The following is a 27,767-nucleotide window of genomic DNA, read 5'->3' on the forward strand; positions in this document are numbered from 1 at the left end:
TCAGCTTAAAAATATGAAGGATCTGATCAGAAATTTTTTTCAATAAACCTTCTCTTTTTCCTCTTAACGAATTATTTCTTTTATGAAAACATACTGTTTTCAGGGCGAGAAAACTCTAGAGACAATGTGTTAATAAATTAGTAATTAATTAATTAATCACTTTATTCATTCATCCACCAAACATTTGTTAAGTGTCTCTTATGGGCCCAGCACCAGGCCGGAAAAACGAGAAAGAAGAATAAACCACACTGGGTTCAAGGAATTGAAATACTAATTGAGGAGATGAAAATAAACCTGTGATACAGCTACCACAGGTCAATAACAGAATCGTAAGTCAAGTGTCATGAGAGCAGGTTGGAGATAGAGGTTACTTCTGAGGAGCTGAGAGAGATCTGACAGGGGATAGGGAGAAAGCGCATTCTGGTGGTGTCACGGGAAGCTGGGGCATCTGGGTATGTGCTGGGCTTAGCAAGCAGGAAGAAGAGAAGAAGAGAAGTGCAGGAGGGCTGAGAGTGCTTCAGGAGAAGCTGTAAGAAAGTGAGGCTAGAAAGGCAACGTACAGTCAGACAGAACTGGGCAGGCATGCTTATTTAGCAGGCTGTCCTTCAGTCTGTAAGCAGAGAATTCATCCCTTAACAGTTTAATGATGGGGAGAACTTAGGAGCTGGATTTGGGAAAGGCCACTCCAGAGATACTATGGATGAGTCATTCATTCATTTACTTAACAGACATTTGTTGACCGTCTACTACATAGCAGGCAAAATTCCAGATGCTGCGGATACAGCGGGGACCCAAGCAAAAACCCCTGCTATCCCGGAACTTAAATCTGAGTTAGGGAAAATAGGCAATTAAAAAAAGTGAATAAAACATATATTATGTCAAAGGGTAATAAGCCTTATGAAGAACTTTAGAGCAGAAAGAGAGAGAGGAATGAAATGGGGGCTAAATGTGATTCTAAATGGAGTGCTTCAGGTAGACCTTGCTGAAAAGGTGACATCTGAGCAAATCCAAACAGGGGAGTTTGAATTGCAGTTATCTGGGGAAGAAAATCTAGGCAGAGGAAACACTGAGTGCCAATGGCCCTGAGGCACACATGAGTGGGTTTAAGGAAAAAGAAAGAGAATGGTGTAGCTGCAAAGAACAAGTAAGTGACAAATTGGAGATGAAGTTATTAATCCCTGGGGTTTAGGGGGTCTGCGACAACTGGAAAATGGTCCCCTCCCCAAAGATATCCACATCCTAATCCCTGGAACCTAGGAGTTTTACCTCATATGGCAAAGTTAACTTTGCAGACCACATTAAAGATTTTGAAAAGAAGAGAGCATCCTGGATTATTTGTGTGGCCCCTTAAATGCAATCACACATATCCTTGTAAAAGGGAGGCAGAGAGAGGTCTGAACAGACACATGGAAGAGAAGGTAATGTGAAGATGGAGGCAGAGATTAAGATAATGAGGCCACAAGTCAAGGAATGCTGGCAGCCACCGGAACCTGGAAAAGGCGAAGGACAGATTCTTCCCTTTAGCCCCTGAGGGAGCGCTGCGGATACCTCAACTTGGATGCAGTAATACACACTCCAAACTTCTGGCATCCAGAACGGTGAGAAAATAAATTTCTGTTGTTATAAACCAGCAGTTTATGGTAATTTGTTACAACAGGCCCAGGAAAGTAATCCAGGGCCACATGAGGAATGAACTGTTGCTGGTGAGGGCAGTCAAAAGGAAAGGGCAATATTCCAGGAGAAAGATAATGAAACCAAATACCAGGACAATTACTGGCAATAGGTAAGAGAGTGGATGACACATCATGATGCTAAACTGATGAGGTTTGCTTTCGGGTTAAGTGGAAATCATGGGAAGGCAAGGAGACAGATTATTAACACAGCCAGAAAATTAAATAAGAAATATGAATAGATTTAAACGGGAAAGACAGTTTAGTGGTACAAGATATGTTGGATTTATAGTGATCCCAGAGTATCCAGTTGGGAAGTGAAGGAAACTACCATTTATTAAGCAGCTACTAAGGAAGAGATTCTTCATGCACATTTTCATGTTTAATCATCACAACCTCCTTATGAAGTAGATAGCACTTGCATTTTAGAGATGAGAACACTGAGATTCACATTTGGTGACAGCCCTTGATCCTTCCAACAGATGCAGTGGTTTCCACCTTTTTAAACATCAAGTCCCTCTTTTTTATTCCCCATGTACCCTGTGTTTTAAAAGACTTCGCTTACCAAACAGCATGTATTAAAGAAGAGTTAGTTCTTTATGTTTTGCTATCCAAATGCATGTATGTATAGTCACCAGTCATGTTTCAGATTGGCAAGATACAACCAGGCTTTGGTATTAAAATTCCAGCCCAAAGCAAATAACATTTTTGTTAGTCCTTTCATCCCTTTGTGCACAAATATATAATTTGCCTTGGTCTATTTGAAATATTAATTATTGCTTGAAAACCTCAGATTGAAAACTAACCTTTTCATTTCACCCCTAATAGAGCATGAATTATATTGAGTATACTGGACTTTTGACGGCAGGGAGAACTTTTTGTTATAGTGCAAAAGTGTTTTCAACTGTGAATGCTAAAATAAAAGTTATGCAAGAAATTTTAAAAAGGGCGGGGGGGCAGGATATGCCACCCCAAAATACGCCATTTTGACATATTTATTAGTTTGAATTAAAGTTACATAAGAAACAGCCAGTACAAGAAGGACATTCTGACCCTCCTTTGTCCCCCGAAAGCAGGAAATAAATCTCCCCTATGAAAGGCATCCTTTCTGTCCCAGGAGAGTAGAAGGCATCCTTACCGCCAGCAATAGGGAACATTGGGCCAAGATGGCAATATAAACAAACTTTGTTACCTCGTCACTAATTTGGCTACCTCAAGCCCAACCTTCTTTGTCTTGTCAATTCTTTACAAATTTATTGTTTGTCTAAAAGGTATAAAAGCTGTCTGCTTTGATCACTGCTTTAAGTATAATATTTTTATGGGGCCTGTGTACATATGGAATTAAATTGGGTTTTCTCCTGTTAAGTCTGTCCTGTGTGAATTTAATCGTTAGGCCAGCCAAAGAACCTAGAAGGAGGGAAAGGAAAAGTTTTCTGCCCCTACACCATCCCAGGATGGAAATACAATTAGAAACAGAATCAATGAGAAAAGAGAAGTTAGAAGCTGAAGAGAAAGAGGTCATCGTTAATAGAAGAGGTCACACTTGGACTAGATGAGATTGCTCAGGACAGGAGATTGGGGGCCAGAACTGAACCCCTAGGATCACCAAGCTCTAAAGCTAGTTTTCTTCTATGAGACCAGCCATTAGTAGCTGGAGTCAATGTTCAAATTACTGAAAGAGTAAAATATATATGCACAGGGCAAAGCACAGCATAAGAGATAAAAATACCAGCTTGAAAAACAGATTTTAAAGCATTAAACTCTGAGAACTTAAAGCAGCAGCATGTCAACAACAAAAAATCCTATGGGAAAAAGCCCAGACTTACCGTGAGATCCTGTGTCTCTCTGAGTTTGTGGGTAAATGATAACAATCTGTCCAAAGCTTCCTGAGGTATATTTGGGACCTATGTTATGAGAGAATTGAGAAAAGACAGAAAGAATAAATGGGGATATCTGATCAATCAACCACAAATTCTGGCTACTCAGCAAACAATATTAGGATTATATTTTTAGAAAGTACCTGGTGATAGGTAACACGTTTACATGTTTAACTCCTCGATAAATTTGCTTATTCATTTTCTCAGGAAATACTTCTGCCTTGGCTTTCTCTTTAACAATCAGGTAGTTAAAACCAAGCCACTCTTCATTTATAATTCCACCACCAGGATAAAACTGAAAGGAGCCTCTAACTCAATTAAAAACTGGCATAAAGTGTACCCATAAAAAATTTTTCATAATTATTTCCCTGTTTGTTAACTTTGACATGATTTTTTAAACTCTAATTTAGGCATTTTTCTTAGTAAAACCAAACTCCTTCATTTAGTAGTAATCTTATTATCTACCAAGTGACATGGGTATCCTGCAACAAAGAATGGATGCCCACACTGTTCATTTTTTTCAAGGACTTTTAAACCACATACCTAAGGGGAGTAATCAGTTTATCAATAAATTCTGAAGAACAGTTGCCTAAATAACACATGCTGGTTGCTTGAACAGTAATAATTTTAATCTAATTAAATATTTAACGGAATTAAATTATGAGAAATTAAACTAAAACAATGACATATTTTATAATTTTAATTTAAAAAGATCAGAGAGATATTAGAACAATGAGTGGTATAATGTAACCACTTCCAGAAGTAAACTGCTCAGGGTTTCTTTGTTATTTAAGTGACTGGCACTTGAAAATTCTACATTCTTTTCAGTACATATTTTATCTCATTCATTCTTTAAATTAAATCCTGTGATATAAGAAGCAGTATTATCCCCAACTTCAGATGAAGAAACTATGGTTGAGTAATTTACCCAAGATCTGGAGGCTGATGAGGAGTGGATTTGGCATTTGTTTTTTTTAAGGATTTTATTTATTTATTTGACAGAGAGAGAGAGAGAGAGAGAGAGAGAGAGAGAGAACACAAGCAGGGGGAGTGGGGGAGGGAGACACAGGCTTCCCACAGAGCAGGGAGCCCAATGCGGGGCTCCATCCCAGGACCCTGGGACCATGACCTGAGCTGAAGGCAGATGCTTAATGACTGAGCCACCCAGGCCCCCGGATTTGGTATTTAAAAGTAAGCTGTTTGACTTGAAAGTCTATGCCCTTATCCACCACCATGCTCACAAGACCTAAAATTAATCAGCTAGTTCTGGTATTTCAAAGGGGATGAGTGCATTTATGTAAAAAGTTACTTATTTGTGATCGAGAACAACACTGGCCAGTAGAACCTTCTGTGATGATGGAAACGTTCTTTACCTATGCTGTCTAACGTGCTGGCCAAAATCCCCCAGATGTTTACTGACCCCTTGAAATATGACTGAGAAACTGAACTTTTAAAATTTATTGAATGTGGCTGGTGCTACATTGAACAATGCAGTTCTAAAACTCCGAAAGTGTGAAGCACTTTATTAGTTAAGGCAGACATTGAAATAACACATTACGTATAATGCAAGCCACAAGATAACTAATCAGGTAAGCACAGATACATTACAGTAGTGAGGGGAACAGGACGACTTTGTATTTTCTAAAATCTAAGAAACTAAAATATATTTGGCCTCCCTTTATAGTAGGAACTTAAAATAGTCATCTCTGGCTGATTATAGAAGGAAAACAAATCCTAAAACTGCCTCCACATCTGGAAAGTGGAAAGACAACTTACATCCACGGTTCTCAAAGTGTGATCCCCGGATCAGCAGCATGGGCATCACCTAAGAACTTTAGAAATGCAAATTCTCATGTACCGTCCTAGACCTAGGGACTCAGCAATCTGCATTTTATCAGACCCTCCAGATGATTCTGAAAAATGCTAAAGTGTGAGAACCATTATATCAGGAAATTTGGGAGTAAATGGGAAGAAGCCAGAAATGTCCAATTCTGCTCCGACAGGTGTCAGAGTACTTTGAAAGAGAACAGCCAAAGGCAACAGGCTAGAGTTCGCCTTACTCTTACCATTTCCTTAATCACTTGAATTTCTTCACTTTTGACAAGTGGTTTCATATAATGGAAAAAGAACATGGTTAAGAATTCTGGTCCCAGCCACTGCTGTGTTGTGCTTCCAATAACAGGGGGCTCTGCCAAGGCGATGATTCTGAAGGAGGGGTGGACAGGAAAAATGGATCTAAAAGGGGGAAAAAATAAAACAAACAAACATAAACTTTCATATTAGAAATTAGGTCATGGTAGCTAAAGCCTAGGCAACGATAAGCCTACTGCTGTTAATATAGTCAAAGCAATTATCCAAAGAACAAGGCTTGAAAAAAATCAGGACGTCCTAAGAACTTATTATTAAAACAGAAAAAGAGGGGCGCCTGGGTGGCTCACTCAGTTAAGGGTCTGACTTTTGATTTCAGCTCAGGTCATGATCTCAGTGTCATGAGATCAAGTCCACATTGGGCTCTGTGCTGAGTGTGGAACCTGCTCGAGAGTCTCTCTCTCTCTCCTTCTCCCTCTGCACCTCCTCCGCCTGTAGGAGGCACTGTAGCCCACTGCTAGTAGCTGTTAATTATGAGACCCTATGGTATCAGACTCACTGCATTCTCTCTCTCTCTCTCTCAAATAAATAAATAAACCTTTAAAAAAAAGAAAAAAGAATCATCTACTGCTAAAACATGATGTACCGTTTCCAATGATGATCTCCATTCCTACACAAACCACCGTTCTGGATATGCTGTTATGCCTCCAGTAAATTTTCTCCATAGTCCCTTGAAACAAAATCCCATCCAGTTCATATTCATTACATAGGTTCCTTTTCTTTATTCAAAGTTCCCTCAAAATCTCCTGTCTTGCAAGGAACCCATTCTATGTCGATCACAGAAAGACCAAGGAGTATGATCCAGGATGTTTACTTCACAACACAGAAAATATAAGCAGCATAAGGGGCTGGGTTCAATTTAAAATCTGGATTAACAAAAAGAATACTTAGGTCTTCAAAAGATAGAGAAAATTAAATGTTTATATAATTTACTCTTTTGTCATTTTATAGGAAGTATTGTGATTTTTAAAGTGATCTCTTTTATAAATCTCTGCTAGGGAATCTGGGGATGTAAATATTCTAGGACACATGGAAGAATAAGGTAAGACTGCCCACCATTTGTGAAATGACTTGAGTATGTTTCGGAGAACAGACTACATACCCCTTATAATCTATTCATGTGTGTGATAGTGTCAGTTCTTATTAATTGCACTCTAAACCGCAGTGGAAATATAACTTTAGAGGGTAATATCACCCCTGCTATAAGAAAAGATAAAATGCAAACACTTGCCAAGATCTTCACAAAAATAAAAATTTAGGTACATAACTGACAGTTCTCCAAATATAGACTATTCATTGCCATTAACTATTATAATAGAACCCAACAGTTAAGTGGTTAGGCAGCTAGAATATTAGGAGGTAGGATATGTTTGGAGAGGATTAGATAAGTACTTGGAAGATTTAAGATAAGAAAATGCCTTCCCAATACAACAGGTAAATCCACTGAGTCCCTGACTACATGTCTGTAATTTTAGAGGCCACACCATAATTTGCAAACCAGGGAAAAGCAGTTTTTAGAAGTGGTCATATGAAAGGTCTAGAAGTATTCATAAAAGCTACCAGATATCCTTTCATTTTGCTAGGTAGGAAAAAAAAATCCTTATTTACAGATATCCAAGCAGGGCATGGGAATGATCTATCCAAAGGAGTTGTTCTGGGAAAAGAGGAAAGAATAACAACATGAGCAGAGTCAGAAAGTCCTGAGGATAGCATGATCACTGAGGACTGCCAGCAATTAGACAGTCACACAAGAGAATCTAGACACAGAAAATTCTGTGATCTAAAAGCTAAAAGAGAAGGTTTTTCCATTTTCCACTTCTGCCAAGTGGTTTGCCATATTCCAGAAAACTCAGCTCCATGGCCCAACAACAGATGTTGGATTCATCCTTGGTCCTCCTCTTTCCTAGCTGGGACAAAAGAAGGTGGGAGAGACAGAGCTGCTTTTTTGTGATTTGACTGCACAAAATTAAATCTGCAGATGTAGTTTCTTATTCAAGATAATAAGGGATACTAAATCAGGGAAAAAACAAAGCCAAAATCCAACACGTAAGCCAAAAGAGGAAGTCCAATTTATATCCTTAAACCAAAAGATCAGGAAGCAGGTACCACAGCTGAGCTGTGAATTTAGGACTAGAAGAGCAATTAACAAGAGAGCAAGCCATAGGAGAGCAAGCTAGGTGGCTTGAATTTAAATATGTCATGATCATTGCTGAGAACATACACTGTCTGTGGCTTGCTTTCTGGTATCGACTCTAGCAGGGTACCCGAGTAAGCGGGCCCAGTTTAAAGAGGGCAGTTTCTGAGACAGCTGATGTCAGGCAGAGACGTGTACACTGACTATAAAAACAGCCAGCAAACTACTGAATAACAGGCTAAGGACCGCTGTGTTGCTAGGTCTCCCCCAGAGGCTTCCTTACATATAAACAGGTCATATGGAAAGTCATTTCCTGATGACGACAGATCTCCACGCCCGAAAGTTGGAGAGCAGAGTACTCCTGAGGATCTGCCACGTACTTTCAGGTGATTTAACATACTGGTGTGTAATACAAAGACTGGATAAGTGGTAAACAGTTGAGAATTAGGAAACAAGCACAGTTAAAAGTTAAAACCAAGGTTAACTTTAATTTTACTAGAATTTAACAACGAATAACAAATGAAACTAAAGATATAGCTTAACTTCAGATAAGTAAATATTTCATAAAGATTAAAGATTAAAAACGCAAAATGCTCTTTTTAAAAAAGATTTCAAAATTAAAAGTACTGAGGTCAGTATGTTTGTTTGGGGGCATTAAATGTAAGTTTCAGAGAGTAAAGCACCTTCCCCTGCCTCTCAGCAATAAAAAGGAATGAATTATTGATATACATAACAACATGAAAGATCTCAAAATAATTATGCTGAATGAAAGAAGCCAGATCAAAAAAAGTATATACTGTGTAATCCCATACACATAAAGTTCTAGAAAATACAAAATATATCAAGTAACTGGAAGCAGATTCCTAGGGGTGGGAGAGGAGGGTGACAAGGGTCAAGAGAGAGGGACTCCCCAGGGGTTTGAGGGCACTTTAGGGGGGGTGTCATAGATGTATTCATCATCTTGACTGTGGTGATAGTTTCATAAGTATAAATGAATATCAAAAATTATGAAACTGTGCACTTTAAATATTCACAGTTTATTATACATCATTATACCTCAAAAAAGCTATTAGAAAAAGAAGAAAGACTTCAATAATGTCGAGTCTTTTGAAGGAAATTAGAGGGTAATTTTTGTCAAATGTGTCTACTAAGGAATTTGAAAGAATAACACAGAAGGTTTTTATAAAGACATTAATCATAAGCCAGAACAGGATTTTGTAACTGGCCTTCTATACTATTACTAGTGTTCCCATTCTGAACCTACAGGCTGTGCAGCCTGTTATTTCACCTTTACTTCCAATGCAATGTAGCAAACTGCATGGACACATTCCTTTCTCATCCTTACACCACACAAGGTCTAGGGTGATACCTGGAAGAGAACGGATGCTAACTAACTAAATAAATGTATTGCTACTGTTAAGAGCCATCAATGCAAGAAACTTTTTGAAGACCTTTGATGGCAAGGACAAAAGAAAGGTAACTGATAAAAACTGGGAATAATGGTTTTTCATGCAAAAGCAGAGCAGCTAATCTAAATCTGGTCTTGAACAGGTACGTTAGAGAAGGTTCATCCTCTCTATCAAAAAGACAAAACCAAAACACACAATAATAGACTCTTCATGGAGTTTGGACAAAATGGTTCTTTTTCAAAATCAAAATTTGCTTAAGGCTCTTTGTTTTGAGAATCAAACACAAAGACTCAGGCATAAAATCTTGGGTCTATCTTGAATTTTGTTAAAAACTTACATGGCCTAATTTCCTAGCAAAAAGATGCTGAGGTTTCTGGGGAATGCAAGAGAGAATGCTCAGATCCTACCATCTTCAAGCATAGGAATAAGAATAAAAGGGTCCAGAGAAGCTAATCAATCAAGAATTATACCTGATGTCCAGTTATGGTTCACCACTCATCAAGAAAAACTGGGAGATTATAAACTGTTTTCAATATTCAATCACAATCAATACAAATAAAATATACAATAAAAATGTGAAAACATTAGAACATATAAAATTATAACTGAGACTAGGCCACTAATCTTTATTGCTTCCCTGAGATAACCATAAGCTCTTTCTTGGCAAAATAAACAATTAGTAACGCACAGACTCTTGGCCCCCTCATCTATGCTCTGACCAACGGCCGGAAGGGACACATTTAGCAACCTATAGTATCTGTACTCCCCCTTTCCCCGAAGAAGTTTTTCTCATCAAAGGAAGCAGTTCTATTTTGGTCGTTATTTCCTGTGAGAAATGCAGGCATGGTGTCTGGTGTGCATGGCCATCATACTATTTCTAACCACCATGTCCACTGGATTCTTGGAGTCTTGCAACAAGAGAAGGAGAGTCGCTAACATTTCTGACGCCATATCTAAGGGCACATTAGCCATGTAATTACCTGCAAAGAATGCCTGCAGAGGGTTCAGATCAAGATAAATGATCTTGGTGAAGAATTAGAATACAATTAAGGTCAGCAAATGAGTCAAAAACAGTTGTTTAGAAATTGGGTTTCACACTATGAAGCTGAAAGCCACCGTAGCACACTGCTGGTAGCTGTTAATTATGAGACCCTGTGGTATCAGACTGGTCATAAAAGGCGAAGTATTCTTGTTACTAGGTTTATAAAAGGAAGCACTACTAGTTCAGAAGGTCATCTAAAACCAGATTAATAGATTACCTTTACCTTGAGTTTCCTAGAACTTATACAAGATTTATTCACTCGTTCAAACACACTTACTAAGTGGTCTACTACATGTCAGTTATTGTGACATTTGAGACAAAGAGATGAAGTATAGAGCAACAATGTCCTGCAAATAGAGCAACAATGTCCTGCAACATTAAAGTCTTCAGTTTCTGGGGTGCCTGGGTGGCTCAGTTGTTAAGCATCTGCCTTCGGCTCAGGTCATGGTCCCAGGGTCCTGGGATCGAGCCCCGCATTGGGCTCTCTGCTCCGCAGGAAGCCTGTTTCTCCCTCCCCGACTCCCCCTGCTTGTGTTCCCTCTCTTGCTGTCTCTCTCTCTCTCTCTCTCTGTCAATTAAATAAATTAAAAAAAAATAAAAAAAAAGTCTTAAGTTCCAGTCATTTTCTGAGACCCAACTGCATCCTTGCCTCTCCTCTGACCATGTGAAATCCCCGTAAGTTCCTTTTGCAACAATTTAACATTTTTTTGGCTACTTGTAACTAAAGGAGTCCTGCTAGACATAAATGTGTTAACTGGTCCTATCTGAAAACAAGCAGGTATCAAAATTTACCAAACTGGGTCTAGAGACAAAGAAGCTCTTAAATCTGCTTTCCCTTCTTTCCAATTTTGACTTTTTCCTCTATCTCAAAATTCCCCAAGGAAACAAAGCATTAATAGCTGAGTTTGTTTAAAGACTATCAGAAATAATAATCATTTTGCCGAACTTCAATTCTGTGCTTAGAAATGAAAGGATAGGTGATTCAGATGAGTTTCTAATTTATAGTTCAAATGCTAATGCCAAGAGTGGCATATTAGACATGTACAGCATATAGGATCAACCCATGTTAGATAATGATTGGTCATATTACTTATAAGAACAAGTCATGAAAAATTAACTTCCTCAATGAGTACACATTTCCCACTTTATGCTATGCTATGTCCTTCTGGTCAGCCTGTCAGCTCTCTACCTAACAAACACAGCCCTGAAAGAAATACTGTCACCTGGCATAAACTTACTATATTCCACCCTATTATAACCTATTATAACCCTAAAAGAGAACATACTTATTCTCGGAAAGTCAAAAATGGGCCACAAAATTAAATCAAGTTTAGCCAGGAAAAGATAAATTTACTAACACTCTATCTCATCAGAGTGAAGTAGAGTCTGTAACATGACTGTTTAGCAACGAAATAGAGAAAAACTGTTTACAACCATAAGAAAATAGTGTGTTTCTCAGGCAAAAGGAGGAGGAATACTGATAAAGAAAGGAATCTGACTTGCAACTGGTAGAAATATTTCAGACGGAGGAGAATCAACTGTTGGATATCTTGCCTCTGAGAAGTCAGCAAAGACCTGACAAACTGACAGATCGTAAGAAAGAACAGAAAATTAGAAGGCCAGCCCAGGAGGTTCAATATCTAACTGATGAAAGTTGCACAGAGACCAGAGGAAATGGGAAAGTGGGAGTGGACAGAGATCTATCATGACATGTGAGCTACAAGTATGAAGGGCAGCAGGTCCAGATCAGGGCTGTCGGAATGCACTATGGGACAAAGATGAAACTGATAAAAGCCTCCTGTGCCTCAACATGCTGAGAGGAGATTTATATAAGAGGGGAAGCGTCTGGGATGAAAAAGTGATAAATACATAGAAAACAGGGTCACTTCCTCTTCTGTGTTCCCATAGAATTATTGCAGAGATCTCTGTTCTAACATTTAAAAGCTGCATTGTAATTATTTATCTCTGTATCTGACTCTCTTCATATGTATGCATTCATTAACTTTAGGAAAAACAAAACGTATGCAAGAAAGGAAAAACAACTGTAGTTTACCAAATGACTCAGCTGTTGTAAAAAGTCCTTATGCTGTGATAATCATGCAGATGTTGAGTGAGGTTCCAAAGAAAATTATTCCAAAACTACTTAGGAAGAATGAGAGATGGGAAGGATGTATATGTAGTGGGAAGAGAAGTTGTAAAAAGAGCTAAACCTTAATTTTCCATAGGAAGAAATCAATCAATAATGCCTAACACTGAAAAACAAACCAAGAAATACCAATAAAAGCATATTACGATATTGCAGTAGTGATGTATGGGGACAGGACAGGGTAGCTACACTTGTGGTGAGCATAGCATAATGTATAAACTTGTTGAATCACTATGTTGAACACTTGAAACTAATGTGGCATTTTATGTCAACTATTCTTAAAAAAAAAAGTCTATTATTTAGTGATACGGAGGTAAGTACCTGGGGAAAAAAAAAAACAGCTCGAAGTTGAAAGGAGCCGTCTCTGGGCTTTGGGAAATGCGAAAGTGTCTGAGGACAGATGACAGTGAACTGGTATTTTTCATAAAAAGTCTTCAAAAAGCTATCCACATTTAAACTTTCCCAATTGTCCCAAAGTATCTTTTCTAGCTGTTTCCATTTGATTTCCTAATCCAGGATCCAAGCATTTGGTTTGGACATTTCTGGGAGGAATATGTAAGCCACAAAGGGTAATCCTGCATCAGGTGGCTTACCTCCATAATAACTGACTGCTTCCTAGGATGGAGGGCCCAGTAAATTATGAGGCTTCCCCCCGCCCCCTGCCGAAGGGATACAAAGTATGGGGCCAAAACTGGGTTGCTACAGCAATGGGGGGGGGGGATTACCTTCTCAGAGCTAATGTTCTTATGAAGTGTTGAAACATGTATGTGAAAGTAAGGCTGAGAGTGCAGAGCACATCTTGGATAGCAAGCTCAAGTTGTAGGAAATGCCAGATTATGAGCATGCTCAGGATACCAAATTATTAAGGGATTCGAAGTTAGCTTGGCTTGACCCTAGGTTCAGAAGAATAACAAGACAGCACAAGTGACCACAAGAATGAGAGCAGGGAGCCCAACATTACCTCTGCCGTAGCTGCTCATCAGACAGTTGCAACTCTTCCTTTAAGCGCATATACCTGTCTTCTCTCAGCATCCTAGAGCCGTCATAGAGGCTTAGCTCCCGGTCGTGGATCAACCTAAGGGACAGAGGAAAGTCAGGGAACAACTTCATCGGTTTTGAACGTTTAAGTCACTGGAGGTGGAATCGGTTAACATTTTAATCCTGTTTATTATTGTGGACGATTGAGTCTAACAATTTCGTTAGATGCACCTTTTGCAATTTCAAGTTGGCTAGTGCTATTATACTTGGCAAAACTATTGGTTTCTGTACTGGAGAGCAGTAGCCATGGTTACTGGATGCGGACAGTGGAGGTGGGGGGAGAAGGATGAGGAGGAGGGGCTGGAAAGGGAACGGAGGAAGGAGATGAAAAGCAGCAGCGGAACGGGTGACTGAGGATAACCATGAGGTGCGTATTAATGAACAAGGCAGGTGGTACATACTCAGAGTCTAATGTAACTCTTTAAGGGACAGTATTATCCACATATTTCTGTCTTTGGAATTACAGGATTTAAAACATCAAAAATCTGTATAATGAAATAACTGGTGCTATTTCATATACCAACTCTGATGGTGACCTAACAGTCCACAGCACAAACAGCATCATCTTCCAGATGTTGCTGGGGTTGAAAAGCACTACTGCTAGATTTTACACCAACTGCTCAAGTCTCCAGATGCCCACATCACAGTTGCCCCACGACCTCCACTCGGCAAGCACTGAGGTGAGGGGAAACTGCATAATGCAGGGGTTAGGAGCATGGGCAGTGGAGAAGTCAGATCTGTGTTCAAATTCAGCTCTGTACCTTATCAGCTGAAATGATTGAGGCAGGGGGGAGCACTACTCCTCCATCTCTCTAAACTTTTCTCTGTTATAAAACCAGGGCACTCATACCAACCTCATAGTACTGCTGTGAAAATTAAACATCTAATGCAAGGCAGATGCTTACTATAGTTGGTTCTCAATCTTGGCAGCACATTAGAACCTTCTGGGAAGGGTTTAAAAAGGCTGATGTTCAGGCCTCACCCTGGATCACTTATATCTGAATTTGGGGACGCGGAACTCAGGCATCAGTAATTGTTAAGCTCTACCCGCACAAGGTGATACCAGGGCTGAGAGCCTGAGAAGCACTGGCCAGGCACAATGCCCTGCAGAAAGTAAGGAGTCAGTTAATGACAGCTGCCCCCTTTCCCAAGTGCCTGGCCGAGCAGGCAAGAGGTAACCGAGAAAAGGGGAGCAATAAGGATGATTTCTGGTTGTATCTGTATTTATCTGTTTAGAAGAAAAAACTACCCTAAATCTATGGAATATTTATGGCAAATCACTAAAAATTTGTGGTTATTATTTTCAAATGTTCCCAAGTCTAATCAGGATTAACACAATGTTTTTGGAATTTTTAATTATACTCAGTATCTGCATCTTGTCAAAGACAAGAAACTCTGAATAGCTGGTTGGGAAAATGGATTATTCCAGTTAGAAAGCAAACGTCTAGAGGTGACAGAATCAAGACAGAACAAATAAAAAATTGGTATCATTAATCTTCCAAAATGACACAGGATGGAAATACTTTCCATGAAAGTTACACATGAAATTTTCTCTTAACATTACATTCTAGAGAAGTTAATTAGGAATGTTTTCCCCACCCAAACTGAAATAAGGAAACAACAGTTACACAATGTTCGAGTTTGTAAACACAAAGTGAGTTTAGTCTATATAAAATATCATCAAACATCCATTACACATTTCATTTTTTTAAAGATTTTATTTATTTATTAGATAGAGAGAGCATGAGTGGAGGGGAAGGGACTGAAAGAGAGGGAGAAGCAGGCTCCCTGCTGAGCAGGGAGCCTGATGTGGGGCTCGATCCCAGGACCCTGGGATCATGATCTGAGCTGAAGGCAGACACTTAAATGACTGAGCCACCCAGGCGCCCCTCCATTACACATTTTATATAAGGAATCATACTTTCTCCCTCAAAAAAATTCCAACAGAATTAACCAATAATTTAGATCTATGATTCATAAGGTGTTTGTAAACAGTGATGCTGTGACTAACAGATTGTAAGAAACATGAGCTGCATGACTTAGTGTACATATCAATAAGCACATATGAAGTCTTTCAAAATTTTTACCTAAAAGTTTTCTTTTTTCAACTCTTACCCACAGAATTTTGCCATGGCATTGTTTTTTTCCCAAAACGTTCAGTATTGGAAGTTTTACTGTCCTGTGTTCACAACGATAAAAATCTCTGCTATTCTGGCTGTATACAGAAGTAAGTTTCTCACGATCTACAGGACCCAGTTTAAAAAAGACGATGACAGAGTTCTATGTCTACTGTTTACACGGAGTGTTTGTATGTGTGTGTGTGACTCATACAAACCTTTGCAACACAGCAAGTGTGCCCACATTGACCCGGTGGATGCCATCCAAGAGGACAAGCTTTCCTTCCAGAGCAGCGTTCACAAGGGGTGAGGACCGCCACGCAGTGTCTCCGTTGGGAAGAGTGTATCTCTGCTGTAGCAGGTCACGTGCAGTCATATCCTGAAACCAAGCCCCACCACCCACCAAAGAAAATGCAGGATTAATTTTTAAGAGATGGATGGAAGCTTATTTAGCTTTATAGTTACCACTCTGAACGTAACATTCCATGTAATAGCTGGTAAGTCATCTTCTCCAATCCACTAAAAAGAAAAACATTCAAAAGCTTTTCTTGGTCATTTGAAGTTTTTCATGTTACTCATCCACATACTATAGTCAGAGTGAGGGCTTTTCTGCCCCCCTTCTTTTTTATTTAGCATTTTCCCCCTCCCTTAAAATATTCATTTGATATCTATACAGATGATGGCAGTCACTGCCACTTGATTGTAATGAAATTTAATTCAATCAGCTTTATTTTTACGGGGACCAAAATGTGTGGATTCCTTTAAGAATTAGAGGCCATACAAACTCAATGGGAAGAGATGCTTTTCAGTCCTGAGCCATTTTCTTGCAGCTGAGTTCTCCTGAAAGGCCATGCTAGGGACCCATCACGGTGACTCAGTCTATTTAAAGAGGTTTGAAAATGGAGGAAACTGAGGAGGATAATCATCAGATGAGGTACAGGAATTGACAAACAATAGCATGGCAGTTATAAGCAATTTTTAAAAAAGATTTTATTTATTTATTTGACAGAGAGAGAGAACACAAGCAGGGGAAGTGGGGGAGGGAGCCCACCGCGGGACTCAATCCCAGGTCCCTAGGATCATGACCTGAGCAAAGGCAGACACTTAATCGACTGAGGCATCCAGAAGCCCCATAAGCAATTTTTTAAAGCACAAACACAATGCACTAGCGCTAAAACAGTGTGACAGATTTAAGCAAACTATTAATAGCAGTGGCATAAAATGTCCATTTTTTAAAATTTGGGGTGCCATATAATATCAACAACTTTTTCTTACATGTATTAATGATGAAGACAATAGTTTGTTTTCTGTTATCAGCTTCAGATAACTTTTGGGCAACTTATATCAAACAAAATTTCAACTTCTACAATCAATTTTATTCAAAACTTTAGTCTTTTGTAAATTCTTTGATATCCAACTGCAGTTTTAAGAAGACAGAAAACTAAAAAATTTGCTTATATTCACAATGGCAACACATCTACACTGAAACCAAGATTAAAATATGTCTTAATTATTTCAATTTTCTCACTATCAAAAAAGTACTGACTTAGGAAGTATGAATAGGCTTATACTGAATCATAAAGACACTTGAGAATAGTAACATTCAGACTCACCAGATCCCCATAGCCCTAAAAGTCTGGCTTTGACACATTATCAAAATTTGGCTTAATTCATTAATTTTAATTTTTAAACTATGAACTTTAAATTCTATGCAAACTACATGAACATGGCATTCTAAGCTGCCAATGATAGTTGCAATACTAAATTGAGCACCATCATCAGTGTTTACTAAGATGGTTTATGGTGAGAATGAGCTCATTCCTATTCATGGGTATGCAATGTAAGAACAGGAAAAGAGGGGCACCTGGGTGGCTCAGCTGGTTAAGCCTCTGCCTTTGGCTTAGGTCATGATCCTGGGGTCCTGGGATCAAGCCCCACCTTGGGCTCCCTGGTCAGCGGGGAATCTACTTCTCCCTTGCCTTGTGCCACTCCCCCTGCTCTTGCTCTCTCTCTCTCAAATAAATAAATAAAATCTTTATAAAAAAAAAGAACAGGAAAGGAATCCCTGTGTAAGAAAAATAGTTTGACAAATCAAAATAAATGTTTGTGGGTCATTTTCATAATTAAATTATGAAAAACAACCAAATACACACACACAAATCTTTTTTAAATTAATACAAAAACAGGTAAATTTAAAGAAAACTCTTGGTAGTAATTATTTCAGAAAAATATTCACTATAGAGTTACATCATATATTGTTCTAGAGAATAAAGCAAACAGAAAACATGCTTTAACACAGTAGTTCTAAATCAAAGATATATATATACCAGAAATAGCTGGGGGAACTTTTGGAAAATACATTAGCATAGGCTCCATCACCCCAAGATCTGGATTCAATAGACCCAAGATGGTGCTTACCACCTGGATTTTATTAGACATTAATTACACAGATGATAAATTAAATGTCCCCTAGATGGGAAATACTACTTTAAAAAAGAAACGTTAACTCAATGTGAAGTTTGGTCTCATCCTATTTGTTTATACCCCTCTCTTATTCTAGTAGGAATTATGAGATTACATGAGGATATATGAGATGTATAACAAAATAGTATAAATTAAAAGGTGAAAAAAAATGGAGAAAGGAGGGAAGAGTAAGCCTTGTTTCCTTCAAGTATTCCTATTGGTATTCAGAGAGGAGGTAACATGAAGAAAGCATCCCATTGATACTGTATTTTTAAAGAAATGAATGGGTGCTGATTTTGAAAATGCCAGCTTCACACTGAAAATATATGGTATCCTGACCCACTTTAGCTCTGGAGTCTTTTGCGTGGGCCCAGGAAAAGAAGATGAGGAATGTGACTCTGGCATGAGAGGTTCAGACTCACAAGGAGCTGAGGCTAGCAACTGGTAACCTTTTTTAAAAATTTCAACAGAGAAAATTCCTTACTCCCATACCAAGACATCCTGAATCACCATTCTAACGCACGCTATGAGAAAGCACTACTTCATTGGATGATGATTCCAAAATTCTTTCATATCTTGTTAATGCACACACTGTCCACAATAGTTGCCTCATCCAAATGAGTAAATATTTACCAGTAAAGATGATGAGAAAGACAACCAGGACACAGGACGACTCTTCTACAACCTGGCAGTTAGAGATTCCCTTATTCTGACTGAAGTAAAGCATGATTATTTGTTGCTACACAACAATGACTAACAGATCAACAGAGCTCAGAGCTGCTAAGGACAACTACAGCTATAGAGCAGAAATGTTCTCCCTTTCTTCAATCCTCACAGGAATAAAAAATGGAAAACACTTGGCATTTCTTATAAGACTAGTTCAGTCCAGTTTTACCACCTAAACTCTTTCATACTCTCATGGTAAAAAAGAGTCATTCTTCACTTCTAGGATGTCTTCACATTAAAATAAAAACCCTCCTTAGAGAAAGAAAAAAGCATTCCTTTTAACACAAGCTGCTAGTTTTCATAATTAAATACCTGTATGGGGAGAAAAGATGAAGATTCCAGCTTTTCCTTAAGGAGACAATTGCCCCCACTTTCCATAATATTAATTAAAATCAGAAATTATTTTTGATTGTGTGAGAGTGAAGAACACCAAAAATAAAACTGAACTTCTGTGCAACTGAACCTAATCAAATCTAATTATTGACAGAATTTTTTCAGCATTGTCTGAGTCAGTGATATGAATTAATTTCAATAATAAACTAATCTTTAAAATAGAGTAACAGCATCTCCATCTATAGAATATTTGGATTTTAGTACTGTGAAATTGTTGTAATACTGGTATTTAAACATATACTGTATCATGAAATTGTTAAAAACATATCATTTCTTGGGCGCCTGGGTGGCTCAGTTGGTTAAGCGACTGCCTTCAGCTCAGGTCATGATCCTGGAGTCCCGGGATCGAGTCCCACATCAGGCTTCCTGCTCAGCGGGGAGTCTGCTTCTCCCTCTGACCCTCCCCCCCTCATATGCTCTCTCTCTCTCAAATAAATAAATAAAATCTTAAAAAAAAACCCACATATCATTTCTTTATTCTTCCTGCCTACACTTGCACCCCTAAAGCAAGTGGAGGAGCAAAATTAAAAAAAAAGAGTGTGCTTACTCCATATGTTTATTATGAAAGTACACTAATAAAAATAAAAAACGATGGGGGTGCCTGGGTGGCTCAGTTGGTTAAGCGACTGCCTTCGGCTCAGGTCATGATCCTGGAGTCCCAGGATCGAGTCCACATCGGGCTCCCTGCTTGGCGGGGAGTCTGCTTCTCCCTCTGACCCTCCTCCCTCTCGTGCTCTCTATCTCTCATTCTCTCTCTCTCAAATAAATAAATAAAATCTTTAAAAAATAAAAAATAAAAAATGATGAATGTCCCAATTTTTGCACATATTTTTCTTATCCCTGAAACTTCTGAACTTAAGAGAATAAAAATAGTACTAATGATATCATAGAGCCTGAACCATTTCCTCTTTCTGTATTTCCTTAAATATTTTAAAACAACAGGACATGAAACCAAGTTCCTTTAGCACTACCATTGTCTAACCTTGAACACCTCACCTTCTCATTCAGATCCCTGGAAAACATCCACTTAAGATTCACTTAAGATCTCTTAAGATTCAGTGACATTTGGAATTTTGCTCTTTTATTTTCTTTTTTTTTTCTTTTTTGTAATTTTGCTCTTTTGATTTGCAATGGAGAAACCCTACTGAAAAAAAAAAGTCCTATTAAAGTGAGAAGCATGGCTGCATGAAATATATCAGAAAACATAGATCTGAGCCTAAAGTAATTATATACCTTACAGGTTTTTAGTACCTTTGAATCACATATGCTAATTTTTCTGACATTTCCTTGAGAAACCTGGATGTTAAGTCATTAGTTTGATGAGATAAGTTCAATAAGCATCGTGCGGGTCAAGGGGCTAGAATAAGGCTAGAATTAGTTTTCCAAAGCATAATATCATTCAGAAAGATAAATGAAAATATTATAGTGAGTTTTTAGCATATAAAGAAATTTGAACTACGTCTCTTTAAATATGAATATTGATAAGACAGTAAAATTTTACAGCATAAAGCATATATAATTTTTCTTGTGGACAATTTATATTACTATAGTAAATGGAGGATATCAAAATCTATTAAGAATTTGACCTTAATTAGATTAAACATACACTTTTCCACTACATATTTGAACCCAGAAGAATTTCAGGAAGTATTTGAGTTGGCTTGCAAAAATATGTATAGTATAACATTATACGATTTGAAATAAGTGGATAAAGTAAACTAACCAAGGGAAGATGAAATGAAGAAAGGTAAAGATAATACATAAAACACGTATTATAAGAAGAATTTAAAATGTGAATCTAATCTTTTTACTATGTAACACACAAAAAAGAGTGACATAAAACAAGTTATATAAGTCATAATAAGCACAGCATTGACACCAAAAAAAGAAGCAGCACCATAATTTTTAATGATGAGATAGAGAAAAATTTGTTCCATGGGTCAGGTCATCATATAAAGTACAGTGTGTTAAGGAGTTAAAAACAGAAGTAATGATAATTACAGCCACTAATACTTATGGAGAGCTTACTAGGTGTCAAGTACTCTACATAAATTAATTCATGTAATCCTTATAACCTTAAGAGATAAGTACAATTACTGCCTTCATCCTACAGATGAGATAACCGAGGTATGAAGGGGTTAGCTTACCCAAACAAGGACACATAACTAATAAGCAGAGGATGTGGGTTGGCCTCAAAAATATTATTACAATAAATACAGCAACAAATTTCAGTAAAAGAAATTCCACAGTGAAGGAACTAGCTTGGAAGAATCAGTACATGGATACACTGGAGAGTTAATATAGGAATGTACCAATGGCACACCTCTCAGGTTGCCCTCCACAAACGCCAGTTTCTTAATCAAGTTCTTTGAGAAGAGTGAGCAAGTAGTGACTACGGTGTTACAGCTCTCCAAAATGCCCCCAAACACAGCTAGTCTCCATTGTTGTTTAAAAATATCTTTGTATACATGCGTAAAAGATTAAAATAAAGAGCTTTAGGTAAGAGTAATTATATCTCTAGGTGGACATGATTCTTCACTTTCTTATTTCTGAATCAAAAATATACACTGTGGGCACTCAAATTTTTTTTGACTGGGCTAAGTATTATTAATGATTTTTTTCTCCCAATGAAAACTAGATGTAATTCTATGGGCTTTCCAGGTCGATCTCAAGTAAGTTTCGCTCAAATAAGCAAAAATACCCTGCTAAAAAATATCCTGCCAGTAGAGTATAAATATTAAGAAAATCTCAGACTTAAGTGAAACAAAGAATACACCAAGGCTAGATGATGTAAGCCATCAATTTTGCAATAAGGGATTAATTATGTCCATACCTATTAGTGGCAGAATACTGCATAAATATTGTATAAACACAGAATGTTAATAATTGTTAGGTCCCCAAATAGAAATGAAGCATTATTTACAGTCTAAGCATGCTCAGTGAACAGAATGGAAGGCATGCTGCCAAATTCCTCAGTGTCATTTATGTTTGATCTTAAAGAAGCCTCTCATTTTACATATTGTAAAATTATCTGTAAACTTTTCCATGTTTCTCCCCCAAGTTCTTCTCTTAAAGACCTATTTTTAACTTGTCACACGTATAATAAATGCTTCCTTTATGTATACAATGATGTATACATAAGCCTACCATGATTGTTTTAAATGACTCTTCTATGGATGGGAAGCAGCTGATTTTGAATCATCTATAGCTCTCTTCATTATAACCAGTGGGACCTCTTCAAGATGATCTGCTCTGCTTAAACAGTTATTCTATGAACACAGAACAAAATTCTTCTGACCAAAGCTAACCAGAAGTCAAACCCCCTGTCTTACTAACAACTGATCCAACAAAAGAACATCTTAATAAAGTTGCAAAATAAAACATAAGTCAAGGTCAGTATATGTACAAATGTCATATGTATTCAATGAAGATACCTAATCAAATACCCTTCTAATCTTCCTCTATTACAGAGGCTAAAAAGTGAGAAACATTGTTTCTTAGATGCTTTGCAACTAAAGTTCTGTAGGTGACCCAGGTTCTACTAGCATTCTCACATATATACACAACTGGGAACTGAAAAAAGTGGCGGCGAGCAATGAGAGGGAGGTGGCAACCAGCTCCAGGGGACCTGTTCTCCTAGAAAGCTATGGCTGAAGCACTCCTGCTCTGTCATTCTTAACTGGGTAAAATCTAAACACTGTTCCCTGTCTCTCCCAGAAATTCTGTAAGCTACCTAATACCCAGTGATAAGTCCCTCTCAGTATTAGATAGCCAGGATGGGTTCTATTGCCCACAACAAACCACAACCTAAGGATAATAATATTTTAAGAATAAGCCAACTTATTAAAGCTTGTGCAGAAATGTTCATGGACAATGTAGTCTACGAAAGAGGGTGAAAAAACTTTCCAAAAGTAAAGTAAAAGGCAGAGACATTACTGAGCAGAACCCCAACAACACACAAACTGAAGAACCACATTTTACTCAAATGGTACGGCAAACTCTGCTGCATTTTATCACAAGTGTATGACTCTGCTAGAACATGTGGGAAAGCTGCAATCAATTCTAGCTTAAATATTTGGAATATTTGCTTTACATTAAATTAGTTTTTTAAAAGCAAGGAACAAGATATAAAAGCAAGGTTGTTGTAAGTACTATGGTATTCAGTAAAGACACCTGAAACAGATATGGCATTTGGCCTCATTTAGCCATGCTCAAACCCCTTCTGGTCAGCCAACGTGGAAGCAGCAAGTACAGTATGAGGAAAGCAGAGTTTCAATTCCAAATCTGCCACCTCCTTATAATGCGATAAATGGATGATGCGAGGAAAACAACTTTAGAATTAAATGAGATGTCTGGCACCTAGTGGGTATTTGCTAAATAACAGCTGAATCAGAACCAAATGAAGAAAAACATACAAATATATTAAAATTTAAATTTAACAATAAGTTAATAGTTCAAGACATTAATAGAAGTCATGTGACAATGCTATAAGACAGAAGAAATTCTTGTTTTAGGATTTATTTTTTTTTTAAGATTTTATTTATTTATTTGACAGAGAGGGACACAGCAAGAGAGGGAACACAACCAAGGGGAGTGGGAGAGGGAGAAGCAGGCTTCCCACTGAGGAGGGAGCCCAATGCGGGGCTTGATCCCAGGACCCTGGGATCATGACCTGAGCTGAAGGCAGACGCTTAACTACTGAGCCACCCAGGGTGCCCCTTGTTTTAGGATTTAAAGATAATAGGGAAACAAGCAGGGATTAGTAAAGAAAAGCTGACAAAGGTCAGATTTGATCTGGTCCTTTAAAAATAATGTATATTTTTCAAAATTATTTATCCACTCCTTCATATATTGACTGCTTACTACATGCAAGTCACTGTTCCAGGAGCTGAGGGTACAGCAGTGGAACAGATAAACATGGTCCTTACATTCCAGGGGGAAGAGAACAAAAATAGACATAGGAAAGGGGAGAGAGGATGAGAAGGAAGGAAGGGAGGGAGGAGACACGACTAAGAAAAAAGATCACGTAGGGGGTCAGTGCTCTACAGAAAATATCAGGTAATGTGATAGCAAATGACTTGGTGGATCAAGAATGCTTTCTCTAAATATATTTAAGTTGCAATTTGACAGACGAGAGGCCATGTGAAGATCAGGGGTGAGAGTATTTGAGGCTGAGGCAAAAGCCTGTGCAAAAGCCCTGAAGGAGAAGCAGCTAGACAGGTTTAAGGGACTGAAAGTAGCCAGTGAGGCTAAAGCATAATTAGCAGAGGGTCCAGCAGGGAAAGAGAAGCCCGGAGAGGCAGGCATGGACAATGGTTCTCAACCTCGGCTGCCTGTTAGAACTACCAAGTAGCTTTTGGAAAAATACTGAAGTCTGGGTTTCACTCCGACCAACTACTTCACCGCCTGGTGATAGGGCCTGGACACTGGAAGTTTTTCAGAGTTCCTTGGGTGATTCTAGTAGGCAACCAAGGTTGAAAAGCATTGATGGAGGGCTCATAAGCCAGGGTAAGGAGTTCTTAACCGTATCCTATGTATGATAGGAAACTATTGACAGATTCTAAACAGGGAAATGACATGATCTGATTTACTTCCAACATTCTTTAGAGAATAATTATGGGATGCAACATCTTCTAATTAAGTATCTATACTTGTTTCATATCTACCAATTAAATATCTACAAAAGAGTAGATATTTAATGTCTTCACCAAGAGATAAATTTTAAAATAAATAAACTGAAAACTGTAACATATTAATGAAGTGAAGAAGACACAATTAAATGGAAAGATAGTCCATGCTCATGAGCTGAAAGAATTAGTATTGTTAAAAAGTTCCAAAGCCTAGGGCGCCTGGGTGGCTCAGTTGGTTAAGCGACTGCCTTCGGCTCAGGTCATGATCCTGGAGTCCCAGGATCGAGTCCTGCATCGGGCTCCCTGCTCAGCGAGGAGCCTGCTTCTCCCTCTAACCCTCCCCCCTCTCATGTACTCTCTCTCTCTCTCTCATTCTCACTCTCTCAAAATAAATAAATAAATCTTTAAAAAAAAAAAAAGTTCCAAAGCCTAAAGCAATCTACAGATTCAATGTAATCCCTATCAAAATTCCAATGGCATTTTTCACAGAAATGGAGCAAACAATCCTAAAACTTGTATGGAACCACAAAAGGCACTGAATAGCCAAAAGGTCTTGAGAAAGAACAAAGTTGGAGGCATCACATTACCTGATTTCAAACTGTATCACAAAACTGTAGTAATAAAAACTGTATGATATTGGCATAAAAACACACACATAGATCAATGGAATAGAACAGGGAGCCCAGAAATAAACCCACACATACATGGTTAACAAATTTATGACAAAGGAGTCAAGAACATACACTGGGGAAGGGATATTCTCTTCAATAAATGGTATGAGGAAAACTGTAGAGCCATATGCAAAAACTGGACCTCTATCTTACACCATACACAAAAAATCAACTCAAAACGGATTGAAGACTTGAATGTTAAGACCTGAAACCACAAAACTCCTAGAAGAAAATATAGACAGTAAGCTCCTTGACATTGTCCTTGGATTTTTTGAGTGTGACCAAAAGCAAAGGCAACAAACCCAAAAATAAACAAGTGGGACTACATCAAAAGAAAAAGAGGGGCGCCTGGGTGGCTCAGTCAGTTAAGCGTCTGCCTTCGGCTCAGGTCATGATCCCGGGGTCCTGGGATCGAGCCCTGCGTCGGGCTCCCTGCTCAGCGGAAGGCCTGCTTCTTCCTCTCCCACTCCCCCCGCTTGTGTTTCCTTTCTCACTGTGTCTCTCTCTGTCAAATAAATAAATAAAATCTGTCAAATAAATTAATAAAATCTTTAAAAAGAAAAAAGAAAAAGAAAAAGCTTCTGCACAGCAAAGAAAACCAACAAAATAAAAAGGCAACTTACTGAATGAGAAAAAGTATTTGTAAATCATATCCGATAAGGGGTTAATATCCAAAATATATAAAAAAAACTCATACAACTCCATAGGAAAAAAACAATCTGATTTAAAAATGGGGACCTGAATAGACATTTTTCTAAATGGCCAACAGGTTACAAGAAAAGGTGCTCAGCATCACTAATCTGGAAATGCAAATCAAACCTCAATGAGATCGCCTCACACCTGCTATTATCAAAAAGACAAGAGATAGCAAGTGTTGGTAAATATGCGGAGAAAAGAGAACACTTGTGCACTGTTGGTGGGAATATAAATTGGTATTGCCACTATGGAAACAGTAGGAAGGTTCCTCAAAATATTCAAACTATAACTACCATATGATCCAGCAATCCCACTTCTAGGTATATATCCAAATAAAATGAAAACAGGATATTAAAGAGAAATCTGTACTCCTGTGTTCACTGCAACACTATTAACAAAAGCCAAGATAAAGGAAACAACCTATGAGGTTGTCCTATAGGAAACAACCTATGAGGTGTCCATCCATGGATTGATGGATAAAGAAAATGTTTTTTATACATATAATGGAATATTATGCAGCCATGAGAAAGCAGGCAGTCCTGCCATTTGTGACAACATGGATGGGCCCCGAGGGCACTATGCTAAGTGAAATAAGCCAAACAAAGAAAAATAAATACTCTATGGTATCACATGTGGCATCTAAAAAAAAAAAAGTCAAACTCATAGAAACAGAGAGTAGAAAAGTGGTTTGGTTGTCAGGGGCTGGGAGGTGAGGGAAATATGGAGAAATTGGTAAAATGGTACAAACTTTCAGGTATAAGATGAGTAAGACCGGCACCTGAGTGGCTCAGTTGGTTAAGCGTCAGCTTTCAGCTCAAGTCATGATCTCAGAGTCCTAAGATCGAGCCCCATGCTGGGCTCCCTGGAAAAAGTCTGCTTCTTCCTCTCCCTCTGCCCCTCCCCCAAACCTGCTGGTGCTTTCTCTCTCTCAAATAAATAAAATCTTTGGAAGAAAATGATCTGAAGATACAATGTAAAATGTGATGACTATAGTATTATATAATTGATATTTGCTGAGAAAGTAGAATTTCAATGTTCTTACCAAAACAAAAGAGAGACTGAGAGAGAAAGAAGTATCTACAAATATTCAACCAACATAACTGATGTGTTCTTAAAAATCCTAAGTAAAGTTCCATATGCCAAATACATTTTCCACCAAATTGTCAACAACAGGTCTAGAGATAGTGGGTTAGAGCTACTGGAGATGTTCGTAGCTATAGTAGATCCTACAAAAAGCAAATGATGCTAGACTACTAACTGGCTGTGGGGGTTAGGGTAGATGGGGAGAAGGCTAAGAAGTGTGTCATGGCTGCACTGCTTGACAACTCTTTTGATCAACTTAATGTGTCCCCTTTGGCACTTTTCTAACAAAACTAAAGCTGCTCTCTCTGAATTGATCCCCATTGGCAGACACTGTGCAGCAGGGAGCTGAACACTTCTCATTAGGTGGGAGATAGGGAAGAGTTGGTGGATTCAAGGAGGGTCATTAAGGATAAATGTGGAGTCTCCTGCCTGAAGCAGCACAGAAAGAGGCTTGCTAAGATTCAAGAAATAGGCTGGTGGAGTTAGCAACCTCACCTTGCTCACCTTCCCACCTATGTGAGGGC

At 38.3% G+C, this 27,767-nt stretch overlaps 1 protein-coding gene across 6 annotated transcripts in view; it reads right to left on the reverse strand.

Annotated features, from left to right (window-relative positions):
• VWA8 (von Willebrand factor A domain containing 8) overlaps positions 1 to 27,767 on the reverse strand; it is a 342,103-nt gene that overhangs the window by 219,966 nt on the left and 94,370 nt on the right. For all 6 annotated transcript variants that reach the window (XR_003519024.2, XR_003519025.2, XM_027588721.2 and 3 more), the window contains 4 exons: positions 15,800 to 15,960; positions 13,388 to 13,501; positions 5,614 to 5,782; positions 3,497 to 3,574 (listed from right to left, as the gene is read on the reverse strand). Coding sequence is in view for 4 of the 6 variants with exons in the window: in XM_027588721.2 (XP_027444522.1) it covers positions 3,497 to 3,574; positions 5,614 to 5,782; positions 13,388 to 13,501; positions 15,800 to 15,960 (522 nt within the window). In the remaining 2 variants the exon portion in view is untranslated. The remainder of the gene's footprint in view (positions 1 to 3,496; positions 3,575 to 5,613; positions 5,783 to 13,387; positions 13,502 to 15,799; positions 15,961 to 27,767) is intronic.

Source organism: Zalophus californianus, chromosome 3 (assembly GCF_009762305.2).
Source record: "Zalophus californianus isolate mZalCal1 chromosome 3, mZalCal1.pri.v2, whole genome shotgun sequence".
Classification (NCBI taxonomy): Eukaryota; Metazoa; Chordata; class Mammalia; order Carnivora; family Otariidae; genus Zalophus; species Zalophus californianus.